Genomic DNA, 18,340 nt, shown 5'->3' with positions numbered 1-18,340 from the left:
TTTTGTAAATGCGAAATGCACGTGTTTGTAAGGATGGCTGTGGCAGGTCCCCTTGGGTTGGGGCTGTCTCCCACTCAGGTCATTTCTGGCCTCCAATGCCCTCTGGGGGGTCACCAGCCACGACTGCCTCTCTGCCCCAGGTTCTAGATCCAGGCAGACTCCTGAGCTCACCTGAAATGGGCAGAATCTTTCTCCAGAATTTGGAAGGCTGAGCTGGTGTTGAAGGGAGACGCATAGGAAAGCTGGGCTGGCCCAGTAGTGTTTGGGGCAAGAGTATACACAAGGGGGCTACTGACTACATAGAAACAGGCATCCATGCAGAGAAAAGCAGAGTAAGAAATTGCAGGGACCCGGAGAAACGGACAGGATAAGCTCAAGGCCTGTGTGCTTAAGGCTTCTGCGTAGTTCCTGCCCCTGGCTTAGTTCTGTAGTTACCGACTAAATCTCTTTGTTGCTTGAGCTTATTGGACAGGATTTTTCATTTCTTGTACACAAACAACCCCTGAAATGCATCAATGAAAATTCAATAGAAACAAAGATGTGCTTATGTGATAAAATAAATGCTATTAAACTGTATATCTATCATTTGGGAAAAGGTACGTACATGAGGGCACTTAAAAAAGTTCGTGGAAAATGGAATTCAAAGATAAGTTTATTTTGACGCAAAACAGTTTTGAAATCTATGCATAGTTGTTTCATAACACACACATTGCACCAACTTTTTGAAGAGCCTTTCTATGCATGGGTTTCAACAAATTTTTGCACCAAAATCAATTTTCTTTGAATCCATTTCCCATGAATATTTTGAAGGTCCCTTGCATAGCAAGACTGGCTGGAAATAAAGGCATAAAATTGCTTCTGATGGTTGGGGGGGGATCATCTTTTTCCCCAGATTTCCATACAATTATTGCAGTGCTTATAATTTTTGAAAGATGCCTCCAGGCTATTAAATTAATATTTAAGCCATGAAAACCTCCATCAGTGATTTGCTAAATGAACCAGGCAGTGTGGTCAACAAATAATTCTACATTCACGCAGTTAACCCGCAGATCTCACAAGATAGGTGTGTTCCTGAACAGCTACAGGAAAATGGTAGCTCGGAACCCGTGCACACCAGTTCTTCTTTCCTCTTTTACAGAAAGGAAGAAAACATACCAGATTGGCATGTTTGTTAACTTCAGGGTCTTTTTTGCAGGTTTTCAGTGTGTGTGTGTGCATGCACACGCGTGCGCGCGCGTGTGTGTGTAGGGCCCTCCTCAACTGTGGAAACACCACTAGGAGTCCCAGAGAGCTCCAACACCTGAGCCACGTAACCCAGAAAAGTGTTGAGCACAGAATTCTCATGTCCCTGCAGGAGCCTGGACACAACGCCTATACCTTCCTCCAGTCCTCTTCCCTTCTTCTGGACAGCAACTTTGTCTTCCGTGCTAATCAGCCTAACTTAGACTTTCCGTACAGTTCCTACCACCAGCCCAGCCAGATCCCAAAAGCCCCATGACCAGGCAAACTCATGGTGCTGCATGAGTTAGTGGTGCTGGGGACCCTGGGTCAGCCGGTTCAACCCATCTATTTTACACATGAGCGTTCCTTGGCCAAGAGATGAGAACAGATGCTCAGGGTAGCACAAACATTTGCCGACAAACTGCAAAAGGCTTGGTGGATCTGGAGTCAACTGTGTGGTGACCCAGGGAGGGAAGCCCTGAACCCTCTTTTCCTCCACTGGATGCAGGTCTTGGCTGGGTTGTCACCCTTGAACACTGTTCCTGGGGAGATTATGGTTGGAACTCCTTCCACACAGTGCCTGAGAAATCACAGACCTGCCCGGGGAAGCCCACAGGCATCCTTACCTCCAGAGGGTGTGCCAGCGACTCTCCTGAGGAACTTAACCCACTCCTCCATCTCCGCCTGGGAACTGGCCATGAGCACATAGGAATCCTGTCCTGTGCGGTTCTGGTCCCACGAGGCTGGAGGGAGAGGTAGCACAAATGAAGGTCTTGGAGTGGGAAGGGGGTCGGGGCGAGGGGAAGGGGAAGACGTGAATTCGCTCCTTGAGTAAATGGGGCATTGCCAGTCAAACACCACAAAAGCAGTATCCAGTTATGCTCAGTGGAGCAGGCGTCCACGCAGTTTGAGCTGAAGCTCCAATTCTGACAAATCACAGGAGACAATGATTTCCTACTCGGACGGCTTAAGCTGAGAGCTGCTCCCATCAAGGATACAAGTCACCTCTTAGCAAAAGGAAGAGGAAGTTCAAGGAGAAATTTCAGTGTGTGTGTGTGTGTGTGTGTGTGGCAGGGGTGGGGAGAGAGGATAGGATCAGCCCACGTGAGTCCAAACTGACTTCAGTTCATCACACAGTAATGCAAGCTTTTTTCGGGTGACCGTGAGCTGGGAGATGGAAGTGGAGGAAGAAGACAGCAACCCCGGGGGACAGGGACGCCTCTGTTGCGAGTTGGTGCTTCCTGTTCAGAGGACTGCCCTCCTGACCACACCAGACCTCACAAACAGGGAGGTTCTCCTCCGCACCTCGGTTAATGGACATGTGAAGCTTCTCAGCACTTTCTGTACCATTTTCGCTTTAAGATTACAGCCTTGTGGTGTTTCCTGGGTTGCTGTTCTCAAATGGACAAAGAGTAGAGGAAGTGACAAGTGTAAGGGAGGAGGAGGCCAAGAGAAGAATGGGGAGAAGTGACAAAAAGAGAACAAGAGAGAGGAGGGGAGTAAATAGGGAAAGGGAGAGTAGCAAGCGCAGCTCTTAGACCAAGGAGTAGCAGATCTGCGATCAGAACTACAGCGTCCACTAACCTCCTTGCAAATGGAAATCTGCAAAGTTGGAATTGTAAGTTGTCCAAAAGAAAAAAAAAAAAAACAAAGAAAAGAAAAACAGTTCCTTGGAGGAACAAGAAAATAGAAGTGATCCCTTTCAACTGCAGGATACTATTGAATTTCAAAGTGCCTTTGTAAACATCAGCCCATTCTTCTCCCAGGTCAGGCCTGTATGCTCTGACAGAACCTGTTCTAGCTCCAAGTTCTGTTCAAACTTGTGCTTTCTTGCAGGACAATAACAGATATTCAACTCCCCTTTGGCTCTGGTCTCTAGAACCTAGCCTAATAGCACCAAGCTTCACTATAGTTCACAACTAGTTTGGGACAATCTGATTCTAATCTTTTTATCAGTCACCAGCTGTCTGACCAGAAGGTCCAGTCCCCAGAAAATTGGGCCATTCAGGACCACCCTGAGAGCTGGTTTATCCAGAAATAAAAAGTGCTCATTGCTGAAAGATCTCCTAGGAGTTGCCATATCCCTTTGAAATAGATTAAAGAGTTCATAGTAACAGACCTAAAGATTAAAGATGCAGAGGCCCCTGCCCATCAGCACCCTGTGAGTTTTGGTGAAACTTGAGCAAGGCCACTGTTCTCCTCTCCCCCAAAAAAGATTCTCTGCTAGCCCATATTGCTTCCCAATTTGACCTTGGAACAAAGTCCTTAGGCTTCCTTCATCCCCCATCTATGTTCCAGGCTACAGTGTGGTCAAAAGCCGCCTTCTTCCTTCACCCTGACCCCCGGGAGACCTTTTAGTTCGGTCACAGGCAACCTCCTGGGGAAACGCCCAGCCCGCAGGATGTTTGGGAATGGCCAGGGAGAGCGGATGACCAGTGACAAGGTGGGTTGGGGATCAGGTTGTTCCAAAGGGTAACAGAAGACACGGCTTGATGGGCTTGATGTTAGGAAGATAGGCCTAAAGGACCAGAGCCCGAGGGCATTCAGTTACCTTTTTTATTGCCTTCAACTCAACTATTTGGGTACAACTGGGATCAAGGACAAGCTTTCTCTGAGGGAAACTGACTGACAATGTGCATAGCCCAGGAACCCAACCCTGCCCTCAGGCGCACACTCCCCAGCCTGGGGAGCACGTGTGTCACCAGTTAGGCAGACACAGGCCTGCCTGCTTTTGTTATTCTAAGGAACTTCTATTCATTCTTTTTTTTTAATTCATTCTTTAACACCCAATTCAGGAGACATCCATTCTAGGCACCTTTTCTTAACATCTCCGCCCCCTCGTCCAGACTGAGTGGGGGGCCTATTCTGTAGTCCCTTAACATCTTAGCCTGGCCTCTACCACGGCAGGGGCTCAATTATCCTAAACAGTGCTCTCCTTATCAGTTCAATCCAGCTGATTACCTGATAGTACAAACCCGAAGCCCTGCGCAGAAACAACATTGCTACGTGCACGGATCTCAGTGCCAGTAAACCTACCTTTCCTGTTTTTTATTAGCTACTTTTTATTCTCAACTCAAAAGACTTTGAAAACGTGAACGACATGATGTCACTGTTGTGCTCAGAAGCGCTTCTAGCACAAAACCTGAAGTTCTCACAAATGCCTACGAGGGCCAATAAATTCCGTGTCCACCCCTCCCAAATGCCCTACTGAGTCCACTGTCTCATGACTCCATTCTAACCACATTGGCCTCCTGGATGTTCCTGGAACGTGGAAACAGGCGCAGGGATTCTGCACTGGCTTTTCCCTCATCACCGGAGGCTCTTCCTCCAGATGTGTGCTAGGCTCACTCTTTGTCCAAAGGTCACATCTTCCATGACACATCCTCTGTCAGCTCTGTTTAAAATGAGTGCCACCCACACCTTGGCCAGTGCCATCTCACCCTCTGCTTTAATTATTCCATAGTACTTAGCCCATCAGAGAAACTGTGCCATTTACTCATCTACTCTATCGGCTGCCAGTCTCCCTCTACCAATCTGTAAGCTGCACACAGGGTGTTTTCTTCTTTGGTAGATTCTTTGTCCTACCATACCACTGAGTTTGTAGTAGGTGCTCAATAAATGTGCTGGCTAAATGAATGACAGCATCTCCCAAAGTGTTAGGAGAATTCAATGAGACAGGATATGTACGAAAGGAACCTATATCTCTGGTGACTCCCTGGGGTGGGAGGAGAACAGAAGTTACTCAGCTGCAGGACTGTGGGGGAGACACAACCTTGCCCTAGATTGCTCCTGCTCTAATTTTTTTAAAAGCATACCAGGAGTGAGTAGCTTCCATGTGGTCTTTGTGCAACTAAAACTCATGATCACCCAGAAAGGATCCTGATTAGGGAACCCATGTCTTACCCCTGAGAATCACTAACCACTGAAAAGCATCTTGCACAAGAGGATGACAAAAAAAGGAACTGCAAATTCTCTACATCATGACCAAAAAAAAAAGGCTGTCTTTTTTAAGGATGGGTGGAGCCCTGGAAGGCCTTTAGGAAAATGGTTCCCTACCTTGCTGTTGCTTTAGAGTTGTTGTTGTTGTTGTTGTGTGTGTGTGTGCATGTGTGTGTTGGGGGGGAGGAGAGGGGGAGAGAGAGAGAGAGAGAGAGAGAGAGCGAGAGAGAGCATCTTTCCAAGGATCCCCAGCAGCCCAGAGTGTGACTATGAGAGGATGACCCCTCCTTCTCTGGTACAGCAGTCTTCGAGGAGGCTGGCCTTCTGTTGATTTTATTTTGGAAGACTGAGACATAGAAACAAAGAGAGAAGTTTCTCATCTCCTGGTTCACTCCCCAGATACCTGAAGCCTCCAGAGCCGGGCCTGGCCAAAATTAACAAGCCTGGGATTCCATCTAGTTCTCCTACATAGGTGGCTGAGGGCAAAACACTTGAGCCGTCACCTGCTGCCTCCCCGAGTGTGCGTTGGCAGGAAGCTGGATCAGGAGCAGAGCCAGGACTCAGACTCAGACACTGTATTATGGGATGCAGACATCTCCAAGCAGCATCTTAACCACTGTACCACATGCTTGTCCCTCGTGCTGGACTTCCATGCAGAGCCCATGGGGAATTTTCAGCAGAGCTCCCGGCGGGGTTATCCTAGCTTGAAAACTCAGACTTAGGAATGTGTGTTACCAAGAATGTCTGCATCTCACAAATGGCCCTGTGAGAAGGATCCTAGGAATGGGACCCTTGTTTTTCTATTCCTAGGGACAGAGATACTGAGAAAACAGGCTCTTTTTCTGAGAAGAAGAGAAAATAGACCTTCAGATTAAAAAACAATGGGATGGCCATCAGGGGACCACTTGGGAACGTAAAAATAATTTTTCCTGGGGCCAGCCCCGTGGCTCACTTGCTTAATCCTTTGCCCACAGCGCCAGCATCCCATATGGGCGCCGGATTCTAGTACCGGTGGCTCCTCTTCCAGTCCAGCTCTCTGCTGTGGCCTGGAAGGGCAGTATAGGATGGCCCAAGTGCTTGGGTCCTTGCACCTGCATGGGAGACCAGGAAGAAGCACCTGGCTCCTGGCTTCAGATCGGCACAGCGCTGGCTGTAGCGGCCATTTGGGGAGTGAACCAACAGAAGGAAGACCTTTCTCTCTGTCTCTCTCTCTCTCACTGTCTATAACTCTACCTGTCAAAAAAAATAATATTTTTTCCTTTGTTTTCTCTACCTTGTCTTAGCTCATTTTAGGATCCCCACCCCCACCCCCACTCCCCATATAATTCCCTCTAGTTATCTTCCAGATGTCAAACATGGCACTACTTGGCACTGAGCCAAGAAGTTTCTTTTTTTTTTTTTTAATTTTTTATTTATTTATTTATTTTTGACAGGCAGAGTGGACAGTGAGAGAGAGACAGAGAGAAAGGTCTTCCTTTTGCCGTTGGTTCATCCTCCAATGGCCGCCGCGGCAGCGCGCTGCGGCCGGCGCACCGCGCTGATCCGATGGCAGGAGCCAGGTGCTTATCCTGGTCTCCCATGGGGTGCAGGGCCCAAACACTTGGGCCATCCTCCACTGCACTCCCTGGCCACAGCAGAGAGCTGGCCTGGAAGAGGGGCAACCGGGACAGGATCGGTGCCCCGACCGGGACTAGAACCCGGTGTGCCGGCGCCGCAAGGCGGAGGATTAGCCTAGTGAGCCGCGGCACCGGCCCCAAGAAGTTTCTTTAATCCCCCTCTTCATCATCCTTGTCCTCACTTTATAGATAGAGAAAAAACGTGGAGAAATGAAGAACCCCATTACATAAATAGTAAGTGGCAGGGTCAAGATTTGAATGCAGGCAGGCTGGCTCTAGCCTGGGCATTCTAACCACTGGGCTACTCGGCCTCCTGCATCAACCTTCTCATGCACACTGCCCCCTTGTGCGAGTGGGAAGGAAGAGTCACGGGAAGGGGCACTCAGGGACCGGCAGCCTCCCCTGCTGTGGTCAGTGTGGCAGGGACAGCAAGGTGGTGCGGTTGGATCGCAGTCCTGGAGTTCCGGCGGGGCTAGGGCTGGCACAGGAGCAGGAGGCAGGGAGGAGATGGGGAGAAGCAGCCTCCCCGTGGCAGTCACAAGTATGAGCCCGACTCCCCACCCCAGATACATTTGGGAAGAGGACGTTTGATTGGGAAGAGGCTCTCTGCAGTGTAGATGACGTGTACACGCATGTGCAGCAGATGATGGACAGCACCTGACACATGCCCAGGGCTCAGCCGGCCAAGCTGTCGTTTCTCTTTAGGTCACACTGAACTGTAAGAGACTGATTTCTTTCCACCACTTTTGATCCACCATGCTGGCAATTTCACATAGCTCAACTTGTATCTTATCCATCAATTTTAACGTCCCACCTACCTTCTAGATTGAGCTCCTTGTAGTGAGTGAAGACTTGGCACTTTGTACCTGGCTTCAAGCATGCACTCATGAAAAGTTACAGAGTTCAACCAAAGGAGCACCCACTTAGTTCACGGGGTGCTTTTCATCCACTTGCTGTTAGCTTATGAGCTTGGGTAGGTTCACTAACCACATACACAGCCATGATACATTCTGCAAAATGGTTGGTTGGTTAGTTGGCTGAAGGACCCCCTGAGGCTAGCCCCTGACATCCGGGATCCAGAATGGGAATGTAGTGCACCTCTACCCCACTTTCTGATGCCTACCTGGAATGACTTCGAAGATAAACTTCCCAGCTTCTTCAGGGTGTGTGGCGATCTCCTTGACTGTGCTTCCTGGCAGATACATGGAGCCCTGAAAGATCAAAATCAGATCTTCAAGATCTGCGGCAATCTTATCACCTATGACCAAGGTTCAGTTGGAGGACAGATAGGAGAGTGATGGCTGGAATGCCAGGAGGGTGGGTGGAGAGGACCTGGAAAGTTAGCAGCCCAGTCCTGATGGGGACTTTCTGCTACTCGGGCCATGGTCAATTTAAGTGGCAGTGGTCTGAGAACAGGCTGGATGCCTGGAGAGAGAAGGAAAAGTCCTGACATACAACACATGCCATCCAGCAACACTCGTCTCTTCACACTTTTCCAAAGATCCAACTTCATGGCCAAACCAGATACTTGATGGTTGAAAGGCAATGCTAAGGGTGGTGAGACAATATTCCAGCTGCTAGCAGAGGCAGTTAGGGAGGAACCACAGGTTCCAGGAGACAGGGTCACCTAGTAGCAACAAGAGCCAGTGAGCAGCACCTTCAGGTGTCTACTGCTTGCTAATCTCCTTGAATGTACAACTCACTTATTCTTTCTAGTAATCCTCCAAGCAGGGTATCATCACACACATTTTATAAGTGAGAAAACTGTGAATCAGAAAGCTCTGGCCATTTTTCCAAGGTCACAGGGCTAATAAGTAAAGTGGCAGAATGACAGCTCGTTCTAGAAGTGAGTCTCAAGACAGTGCTCCTTAACATCACAGCTGAAATGTGGGAAACAGTCAGCTCCACCCACCCCTTCCCCAGAGCCAGGGAAGGGGTCTGTAGGCAGTCTCAGTAGGATAAGCAACATAGCAGACACAGACACGGCATCCAACGGACAGGTCACTTCCACCACGTGCATCTTGGCACTTTATCATTTACAGTGCATTTCTCCTAGGAGCCCCGTGGCAGCTGCATATCAAGATCATGGCATGATTTATCACTTCAACTTCGCAGACGGGGAAACTGGCGCTGGTACCATGGAAGTCCAAGTGATTGCACAAAGTGACAGAGTAGACTGTACCAATCAATATTCATAAATCACATCTCACTAGACACTGAAGACAGTGTGTCTGATTGTGAGCTGAGAAAACATGTGTCTCTATTCCAGAACAAAGAATGGGTAAACAGACTGGACCAGAGAAACCTAGAAAGGCAAAAGAATCTTGAGTCGCTCAGAAGTAAGATAGTAAGATCAACTCGAGTGTCTCAAAGAGTAAATGTTCTTGAGGTACTAGAAATAAAGATGTCTAAGACTGAGTGAGAAAGAGACAAGATGGAGCGGGAGGACTAGGCAAGGGGAGGAGGAAGAAGAGGAGAGGGCCAGAGGACAGTGAGGCCGAGAAGGAAGGGGACGAGGAGGAAGGGAAGGAGGAGAAAAAACTCTACCACAGAGGTCTGCACTTTCTTCACCTTCCTCTAGTTAGTGCTTAAAACCACCTCCACTGCTACGGTCGACTTCATCCACAGTCGTCCCATCACTGCCATCAGGACCGAAGGGCCCTGGGATTGTGCTGCAGGTCTGCTTTGGGCAAGGCAGGGCGTGAGAATCAAAGGCCAAACCACTTTCTTTTTTGTTTTTTGTTTTTTTAAAGACATTATTTTTTATTTATTTGAGGGGTAGAGTTACAGACAGAGAGAGGGAGAGACAGAGAGAAAGGTCTTCTACTGCTGGTTCATTCCCCAATTGGCCGCAACGGCCAGAGCTGCGCTGATCTGAAACCAGGAGTCAGGAGCTTCCTCCAGGTCTCCCACACGGGTGCAGGAGCCCAGGAGCTTAGGCCATCTTCTACTGTTTTCCCAGACCATAGCAGAGAGCTGGACTGGAAGAGGAGCAGCCAGGACTAGAACCGGCGCCCATATGGGATGCTGGCACCACACAGGAGGATTAACCTACTGCGCCATAGAGCCAGCCCCAGGCCATGCCACTTTCAGACAAGAAGGAACACGTCCTGATGGGAAGAGAAGGAAATAGCAAACTTCAGAGGTTCCTGCCTTCCCTAAGTACCACTCTAAACTGTCTTGCACTAATCAAAATTGTTTCATCAGAAAATAGTAAAAATAAAATAATAAAAATATACATACCATACATTGAGCGGTCTGTGCTAACTTCTCTGAATGTATCAGCACACCTAATCTGCATAAGAACTTTTATTATTTTCCCCCATTGCAGAGAGGAGGAAGTAAGGCTCAGAGGGGTCACAAAGCTAGTTAATAAGAAAGCTCGGACTCAAGCCTTGGTCAGAATCACAATTGTTACTTTTAAGTAGGCGTCAGAGTTAATCTGATTCACACCACGTGTACATGACTGACTGCAGGCCCTCTCCTCACCCTGAGCATCAAAGATGGATCGGAGAGGATGGATAGAGGGGAGACCTCAGATGGAGAAAGGACTGACACAGAAGGGGAAGGGCCCAATTGGCTCATAACCACTTTCACCTGCTGTGCAAGTTGACAAGGGTGGGCTTCGTGACGAGAGAAGGAAGGGGAGCTTCAGACTGAGCCCACCAGTCCTGCAGCCATGGAGTGGCAGTGACAGCAGAGCCAGGGACCTGCGGGAGCCAGCTTGCTTTTGCTTTTTGGTTTTTTTTGACAGGTAGAGTTATAGACAGTGAGAGAGAGACAGAGGGAAAGGTTTTCCTTCCGTTGGTTCATTCCCCAAATGGCCGCTAGAGAGAGCTGGACTGGAAGAGGAGCAACCGGGACTAGAACCCGGCGGCCATATGGGATGCCGGCGCCACAGGCGGAGGATTAACCAAGCGAGCCATGGCACTGGCCCCCTGGCTTGTATTGGTTAACAAGAACTAGCTGCCACCTTGTCAGGGGCATTGTGAACCAGATGCTAAACACTGTTATAACTGTGCTTAAACTGAAGCTTAAATCATACGAACTTATGATGAAAAATTTTATACAAAACAAGATAATAACACAAAAGTTGTTTGCTTCCTAATTATTAAATATAAAAGGCTCATGGAAAATGAAATTAAAAGCTAATTGTGCAAAAACTTTTTGAAACCTAGGCATAATTTTTTTTTTTAATTTTTTGCCAGGCAGAGTTAGACAGTGAAGAGAGAGAGAGAGAGAGAAAGGTCTTTCCATTGCTTCACCCCCAAAATGGCCTCTATGGCCTGTGCGCTGCGCCGATCCAAAGCCAGGAGCCAGGTGCTTCTCCTGGTCTCCCATGTGGGTGCAGGGCCCAAGCACTTGGGCCATCCTCCACTGCACTCCTGGGCCACAGCAGAGAGCTAGACTGGAAGAGGAGCGACCGGGACAGAATCTGGCGCCCCAACCGGGACTAGAACCCAGGGTGCTGGCACCGCAGGCGGAGGATTAGCCAAGTGAGCCGCAGCGCTGACCCTGGCATATTTTTTTTTTTACAATGCATATTTTCCATGAACCTTTTAAAATCCCCTTATATGTTACTATGACTTCTTCTGTTGTGGTTATTTCCACTTATTCTCGCTGTGCGGTGGAGATTCTACGCAACACAGTGCTAATGCACATCTCCTCTCAACTCTGAGTCAGTGATCTCGCCTTGGTGGCTTGAATCAGTTGTGACGGGAGAACTCAGGTCACAGAAACTGGCAAACACGTGAAAATCAACATCCCCACCAGAGCCGGCTGGTAAAACATTTACCAGCACACCACCGACAGAAAGCCACAGGCTGGTTAATTTCTACATTTAATGCAGTACGGGGGCAGGTGTTTGGCCTCGAAGTTAAGATGCCTGTGTCCTCACGTTGGAGTGCCTGGGTTTGATTCCCAGCTCCAATTTCTGACCAGTGTAGACCCTCAAGTCACCCATGTGGGAGCCTCTGATTGAGTTCCCAGCTCTTTGCTCCAGCACAGCCACCGCCCTGGCCACTGCAGGCTGTGCACTGGGAGCTTTCAGTGTGTCTCTCTTCCTCTCACATACATTAATATGTAATTTTTTTAAAAAAGTAGGCCAGAGAATTTTACATTTAGATTAACCTTCGAAAAGGATGTACAGACTGTCATTTCCAAGAAACTATGCTTGAAAATTCACGTTTCCTAGTCCTCTAGGAAACTGTTGTCAATTTGATGGGGGACAGTGGTGTTTCATGAGCTTACTCTGTGTATCCTTAATTATTGCCGAGATTGAACTCTGCAATATATGCTTATTAGCCATTACATTTCTTTGGTAAGTTGCCCATTTGTATCATTGTTTATTTTTCTATGGAGTTGCCTGGATTTTTCCTATGGATTTAAAAGAATACTTTAAATATTAAGAATATTTGTTTACTACGTAGACGTACACATTTTTTACCCTATTTGTTATTTGCAGTTTCACTTTATGTTGGTTTTTAAGATGTATTTTTATTGAAAAAATTGGTCTTTTGTTTGTGCTGTCTTTGCTGTTATGCTTAAAACCTCCCTACTCGCCAGATAACTATGTTTTCCTCTGGCATTTTTACAACTTGATTTTTCACATTTAAATCTTTAATCCACCTCGAATTGTGAATGGTGTGAAACATAATGCAGAAATAAGTTATTATTTTCCCCCAAGAATTTAGCTCATGTCCAACTTTCTTTTCATTTCTAGATTTTTGTAATGGATAGGAATCCCAAAACCATGTTAGAGTACAGTACAATAGCAGCACTTCATTTTAAACAGATTTTACTTTATCTTAATGAAATAATTATAACTGTGTAAAAATCTATAAGGGTGTCCAGATATGTATTTAACTCGTTTGTGGCCATCAAACACCTTGTGATAATAATACATGAATTTCCATCCAAATCCCCAACAGCAGGAAATTAATTAAATAAATTATAGAACATCCATATAAACGGTAATTTTACCACCAGTGAGAATCACATCATAAAATAATATTTAATGTTGGGGCAATATTCATGGCACATTATTAACTTTTAATTAAATACTATTATACAAATTTCATAATTATAATAGATGACTTTCCAAATGTCAATCCATAGATAAATGAAATCCATAGATTTAATTTAAGTGTCTATTTCTTGCTGATGGAACTGTAAGTAATTTTTCTTTTCTACTTGTGTTTTTCTGTGTCTGCTAAATTTCCTATCACATGTATAGCTCTTGTTATCAAAATATGCATATCAACATACAGTAAAATAAATTATTGTATTCCTAAAACTTCTACTCTCTATGCCTGAAGTGAATGTTGGAGTTTATCAAGTGCTTTTTGCAGCCATTTGTTGAGGGGTTGTATGTTTTTCCTCACTTGCCCTATTGATTTGATGAACTAAATTAATAGATTTTCTAAAAACAAACCACCCTGTCCTCCTGGAGGAAGCTTTACCTAATTATCCAAGGCGCATTTAATCCTGAGGAAGCCCTGAGTGCCTCCTCTCAGAAGTAAAGGGGAGAAGCAAGGCCTTTCAAATATTTATTTTACTCTTTGACATTAGTTTATGGTTTTACAAAATGATATTTTACATATGCTTTATGTCATTGGTTCCAGTGACAAATGCAGGCCAGGGAGCATTATTTTACAAAAGAAAGATGGGTCCAGAAAAATTAAATAATGGCATGGCCAGATGGTGGTGGAGCCAGGAAAAGAACCCAACCTTTCACATGAGGAACCTCTCACAGGCCTCACGCCATGGAAACAGACCCCGGCGTCCTCCTGGTCGGCTCAGGACGGCCAGCACACCCTGCCCATCTCCCTCCCTCACTCTCTGCCGAAGGGAAGGCCTCCTGAGTTGTCTCAATGTGGCCGTCTCAGCCCAGAACGGCTTGGCTCTCGTGAGCTCTGGGTTGTTCAAGAAGAGCAGAAAGTCTGGTTACCATGCCCAGGACAGCAGGCAGCAGGCCCAGCCAGCCGAGTCCTGCGATGCCGTACAGATCCTCAAGTCATCCCTGAAACCGTCCTCTTCAAAATGACCGCTTTGTTTTGGTCCCCCCTACACACCCATTCACCCTCGATACCCACACACTTCCTATCTTCACCCATGTTTTTTTTTTTTTTTTTTTCCTTTTTCTTTTTCATGGCTCTAGAAGGTTCTAGTCTTCTTCCCTAAGAAATCAACACTGGCCAAATCCATCTCCACAGCCTCAAGTTCTGGATGGCCAGGCATCTGGGTTACCCCTGAGGTCATAGGTCACTGGATAACGGCCCTCTCACTCTCACACACCACTGTGGCCGGAAGCTTTAGCGACGTGGGGAGAAGAGACCAAAGCCCAGGATTTAGGATTAAAGCCCACTCTCACAGCCTCATCCACTCTGTCAGGGAAGTCAGACGGTCCACGTTCAAAGCACATCCGGAATCTGACCATCTTCCTCCAGCCCCTGACTCCCGCTGAGATTCTAAACATCATAACCTCTTACCCTGAGTATCCATGCTCTCCCTCCCCAGACCACATCTGGAACTGGACACAGTAGCCAGAGCCCTCTTTTCACAACATTGAGTCAAAGAATGCTGAAACGGACTCTGCCCCCTACCGTCCTCAGGAAATGCTCGGGTCCCTCCAGCGGCCTACAGAACCCTTCACGACCTGCACGCAAGCCTGGCCCTCGCCCTCACTTGTCCGACCTCACGGCCTGATTCCCACTCCCTGGCTCTGTGCCAGCCACATTGACCTTGCCCTTCCCACTCAGCCAGACTTGTACTACCTGGGCCTCTGTGTGGAAGGCTCATGCCCCAGGGACGTGCCAAGCTCATTCCCAGTCTTTGCTGCAATGTCACCTTCCTCCTGAGGTCATGGCCACCCTCCAGGCCCCTCTTAACACAGCCTACTTTGTTCTCCATAGAACTCATTTCATCTAATGAACTATTTACTTCTCTTATCAATTATATTTATTTCTTATCTTCTTCCCATATTCTAAGCACCACATTACAGGGATTTTTATCTATTTAACTCTCTGGTTTATTTCAGTACCTAGAACACAGTATCTGGCGCATAATATATGCTCAACAAACATTCACTGAACAAAAAAGCCAGTGAGGGGCTGGCGCTGTGGCATAGCAGGTAAAGCTGCCGCCTGCAGTGCCAGCATCCCATATGGGCACCAGTTCGAGTCCCAGCTGCTCCACTTCCCATCCAGCTCTCTGCTATGGCCTGGGAAAGCAGCCAAGGATGGCTCAAGTCCTTGGGCCCCTGCACCCACGTGGGAGACCCGGAAGAAGCTCCTGGCTCCTGGCTTCGGATCGGCGCAGCTCCGGCTGTTGCGGCCATTTGGAGAGTGAACCAAGAAGACCTCTTTCTCTCTCTCTCTCTCTCTCTCTCTCTCTCTCTCTCTGCCTCTGCCTCTCTGTAACTCTGCCTTTCAAGTAAATAAATAAATCTTTTTTTTATTTAAAAAAAAGCCAGTGAGCCGGTGCCACCATAGCTCACTAGGCTAATCCTCCACCTGTGGCGCCGGCACACCAGATTCTAGTCCTGGTCAGGGTGCCAGATTCCGTCCCGGTTGCCCCTCTTCCAGTCCAGCTCTCTGCTGTGGCCCGGGAATGCAGTGGAGGATGGCCCAAGTCCCTGGGCCCTGCGCCTGCATGGGAGACCAGGAGAAGCACCTGGCTCCTGGCTTTGGATCAGCGCAGTGCGCCAGCAGTAGCGCGCGGGCCACAGCAGCCATTGGGGGGGTGAACCAACAGAAAAAGGAAGACCTTTCTCTCTGTCTCTCTCTCTCACTGTCCACTTTGCCTGTCAAAAAAATAAATAAATAAAATAAAATTTAAAAAAAGCCAGTGAGATCCCAAATCAATTCTGCTGAACCCCAAACCACTCTCTCTGAGTGCTCAATTTAGTGTCGCCACCATCACCCCTGTGCTGTGAGCCGTGACTCAGAGCTGCACGGGGGACACTCCCCAGCGCCCACCTCTTGGAGGACTTCTCAATAATCCTTGCAACTCAGCTTATATATCTAGAAAACGGCCCAAAGCAAAAAGCACCCTCCACTCAAATGCATGTGTCTTGTGCTATTGAGGTCTGTGTGACATCTGGTAGAATCTTGGGGGGCTCCCTGCCACCTGCCCGGTGCCTGGAGGGGGCCGGCCATGTTAACGGGGACAAACAGTCCGCCTGTACCTGGGGCTTCATGTCCTCTTCGTCCTTGTAGTAGTAGAGCTGCTGCGCCCTCAGCACGAAGTACCGCTGCTGCCAGTTCTTCACGATGGACCTCTGCTTCTTCAGCCAGCCCATCTTGATGGGCCTCTCCAGCGGGTTGGGGGCGGACGACAGCTGACAGGCCGCCATCTGCTCGCCAGTCATCACACTCCTGGACCGCGCTGTGGAAAGGAGCACACGCACAGTCAGGCGGGCTGACTGAGGGGCATGCCGCAGAGAGCAAGGAGCGGGTGGGGAGGCCGGGGAGGAAGCCCCGCGTGGGCCGAGAGGCCGGTGCGGCCGCAGCCAGGTCCAGGTCACGGGCGCGGAGGGGTCTGCTCCCGACCCGGGCCGGAGCCGGACAGACACGCACGCAGTCCGGCAGCTGCCGCGGGCCCCCTCAGTCTGCAAAGCGAAAGACTGGCTGGAGCCTTCTGAAGAGGAAGTGGCCGCAGCATCTGACACAAGGTGCTTCCTTTTCCTGCGTGGGAGTCGGTATCTGACAAGAGAGGAGAAAACAAGGGCTCGGCGTGAGTCCCACGCAGCTGTAGAGGCCGCCGGAAGCCGCCCTGGCGCTCTTCCACGGAGGCTCGGTATGAGGAGGCACCGGTCACCTTTTCCTGACCTCACCGTGAACTGGGGACCGCACGAAGACCCCGGCCTTCCCCGACACACTGCTCTAAAGACGCCTGCAGGGGGTGGGCATCTCCTGAAGCCTCCTGCCCAGCGTTCTCAGGTTCCATTCTGTCCCCCGCCCAGTGGCGCTGCTCACAGCACTGCACCTTCACTTCCCAAAGGCTTGCGATGGCCAAGACTGAGCCAGGCCGAAGCCAGGAGCCCGGAAGGCGATGCAGGTCTCCCACGTGAGTGGCAGGAACCCAATTACTGGAGCCAGCACCTGCTGCCTCCCAGGGTGTGCATTAGCAGCAAGTGGAATGGAGAGTGGGGCCGGGACTTGAACCGAGGCACTCTGATATGGGATGCCAATGGCCCAAGAAGCATCGCAGCCTCCATGCCAAATGCCTGTTCCTACTTTACTAACAGTCAACTTTGCTTCCTACTATGGAGGTCATTTTTGAGAGCTTCCTTACCTTCTCTCTTCACTTCAAAATATCCCCCCATCACCAAGCCCCCTTTCTTCCTTTTCCTAGCTTTAGCGCATTTAATTGTCAACTACTCCCCCTTGGTTCTAATTTCTTTCTCTCTCCTTCAAGGCCTCTGGTTCTTCGCCTTTATTTACACCCATTGCCTACTTGCAAATACTAGATTTTCACGCAGCATGAGTCTTCATCCAAGAAACTAAGAAGATCTGGAGTCATGCCCCTGTAGTCCTGCCCAATTGGGCTCCCTTGACCCTCACCAGGGGTCTGTGTTCCAGCAGCATGCCCTTAGACCTGGTTCCAGTTTGCAATTCCTCCTCACCTCCCATCAGAGATCTGCAGAGGTCAGACCAAGTTGTACCACAGGTTGCCAGACACACGGTATTTCACTTCCTATTGGATGAACTTCATCATGAGAGTGCATATCCTCGGTTGTAGTAAAAAAAAAAAAATCTGATATTTGATGAAATTTGCAAAGGGCTTGCATTATCAGTGTGTCCTGACATTCCAGGTAAGGACCTGATCTTAGATATTGCTTCTCCATTCCCTGTCCGTTTACAAGTCTCCCATTGGGAACTCAAAGACTGGCTCCTCCAGGGTCGATCAGTTACTGCAAGGCTGTGTAAATGGTGCAAAGGGAACCTAGAAGGATTTTGTTAGGAACAGAGTGAAGAGGAAGAAATTTGAAGGACTATATACAGTTCTCTATCTCTCTAATCCAGAGACTGTACCTTGCAAAGACTCCTATCTGTCCTAGAGAGAGGGCAGAGAGACTGGGCTGGAATAAAGGGGGTGGTTTCCAAGCAATGTTTGGAAGAAAATGGAATGAATGAGGCATTCTGGTAGATGCAGGAGCATTGTTCTCCATCTCCATGGCTTGTGTGATCACCCACCAGAAGCCAGCCATGAGAAGAGGAACAGTGTCATGAGGACCTCTTATGGCTTCTGTGGTGACGCTACCAAACGGAGTCCACACAAGAGACGGGGAAATCAGGCAGGTACCACGAGGTAGCCATGAGGACTCAAGCCTCGTGATCCCTCCCAGAAACCCACAGAAATGGTTAGGACTACTATGGGAGATGGAAGAAACTGAAGGTCTCCAGTGATATTTGAAGAAGGGAAGCAGGGCTAGATACTGCAGATTGAAGAGAACTCCGTGACTGGGATATGATCTTGTGCTTACTGCCGGGAAATTGTTCAGGCTCCATGGGGCCACATATAACAGCCACAAACCAAAGCCCTCCCTGCAGAGGAGGTGA

The 18,340-nt window shown here is 48.5% G+C and overlaps 1 protein-coding gene across 1 annotated transcript in view; it reads right to left on the bottom strand.

Annotated features, from left to right (window-relative positions):
- ARHGAP25 (Rho GTPase activating protein 25) overlaps nucleotides 1-18,340 on the bottom strand; it is a 90,391-nt gene that overhangs the window by 29,088 nt on the left and 42,963 nt on the right. Inside the window, exons 2-4 of the mRNA XM_062208697.1 lie at nucleotides 15,964-16,163; nucleotides 7,900-7,987; nucleotides 1,848-1,964 (exon numbers count right to left, since the gene is read on the bottom strand). Coding sequence (XP_062064681.1) covers nucleotides 1,848-1,964; nucleotides 7,900-7,987; nucleotides 15,964-16,163 — 405 coding nt within the window. The remainder of the gene's footprint in view (nucleotides 1-1,847; nucleotides 1,965-7,899; nucleotides 7,988-15,963; nucleotides 16,164-18,340) is intronic.

The sequence above is a fragment of the Lepus europaeus genome, chromosome 13 (assembly GCF_033115175.1).
Source record: "Lepus europaeus isolate LE1 chromosome 13, mLepTim1.pri, whole genome shotgun sequence".
NCBI classification, from domain to species: domain Eukaryota; kingdom Metazoa; phylum Chordata; class Mammalia; order Lagomorpha; family Leporidae; genus Lepus; species Lepus europaeus.
Note: the sequence above shows the minus strand (reverse complement) of the source record. Positions and strands in the feature narration are given on the sequence as shown.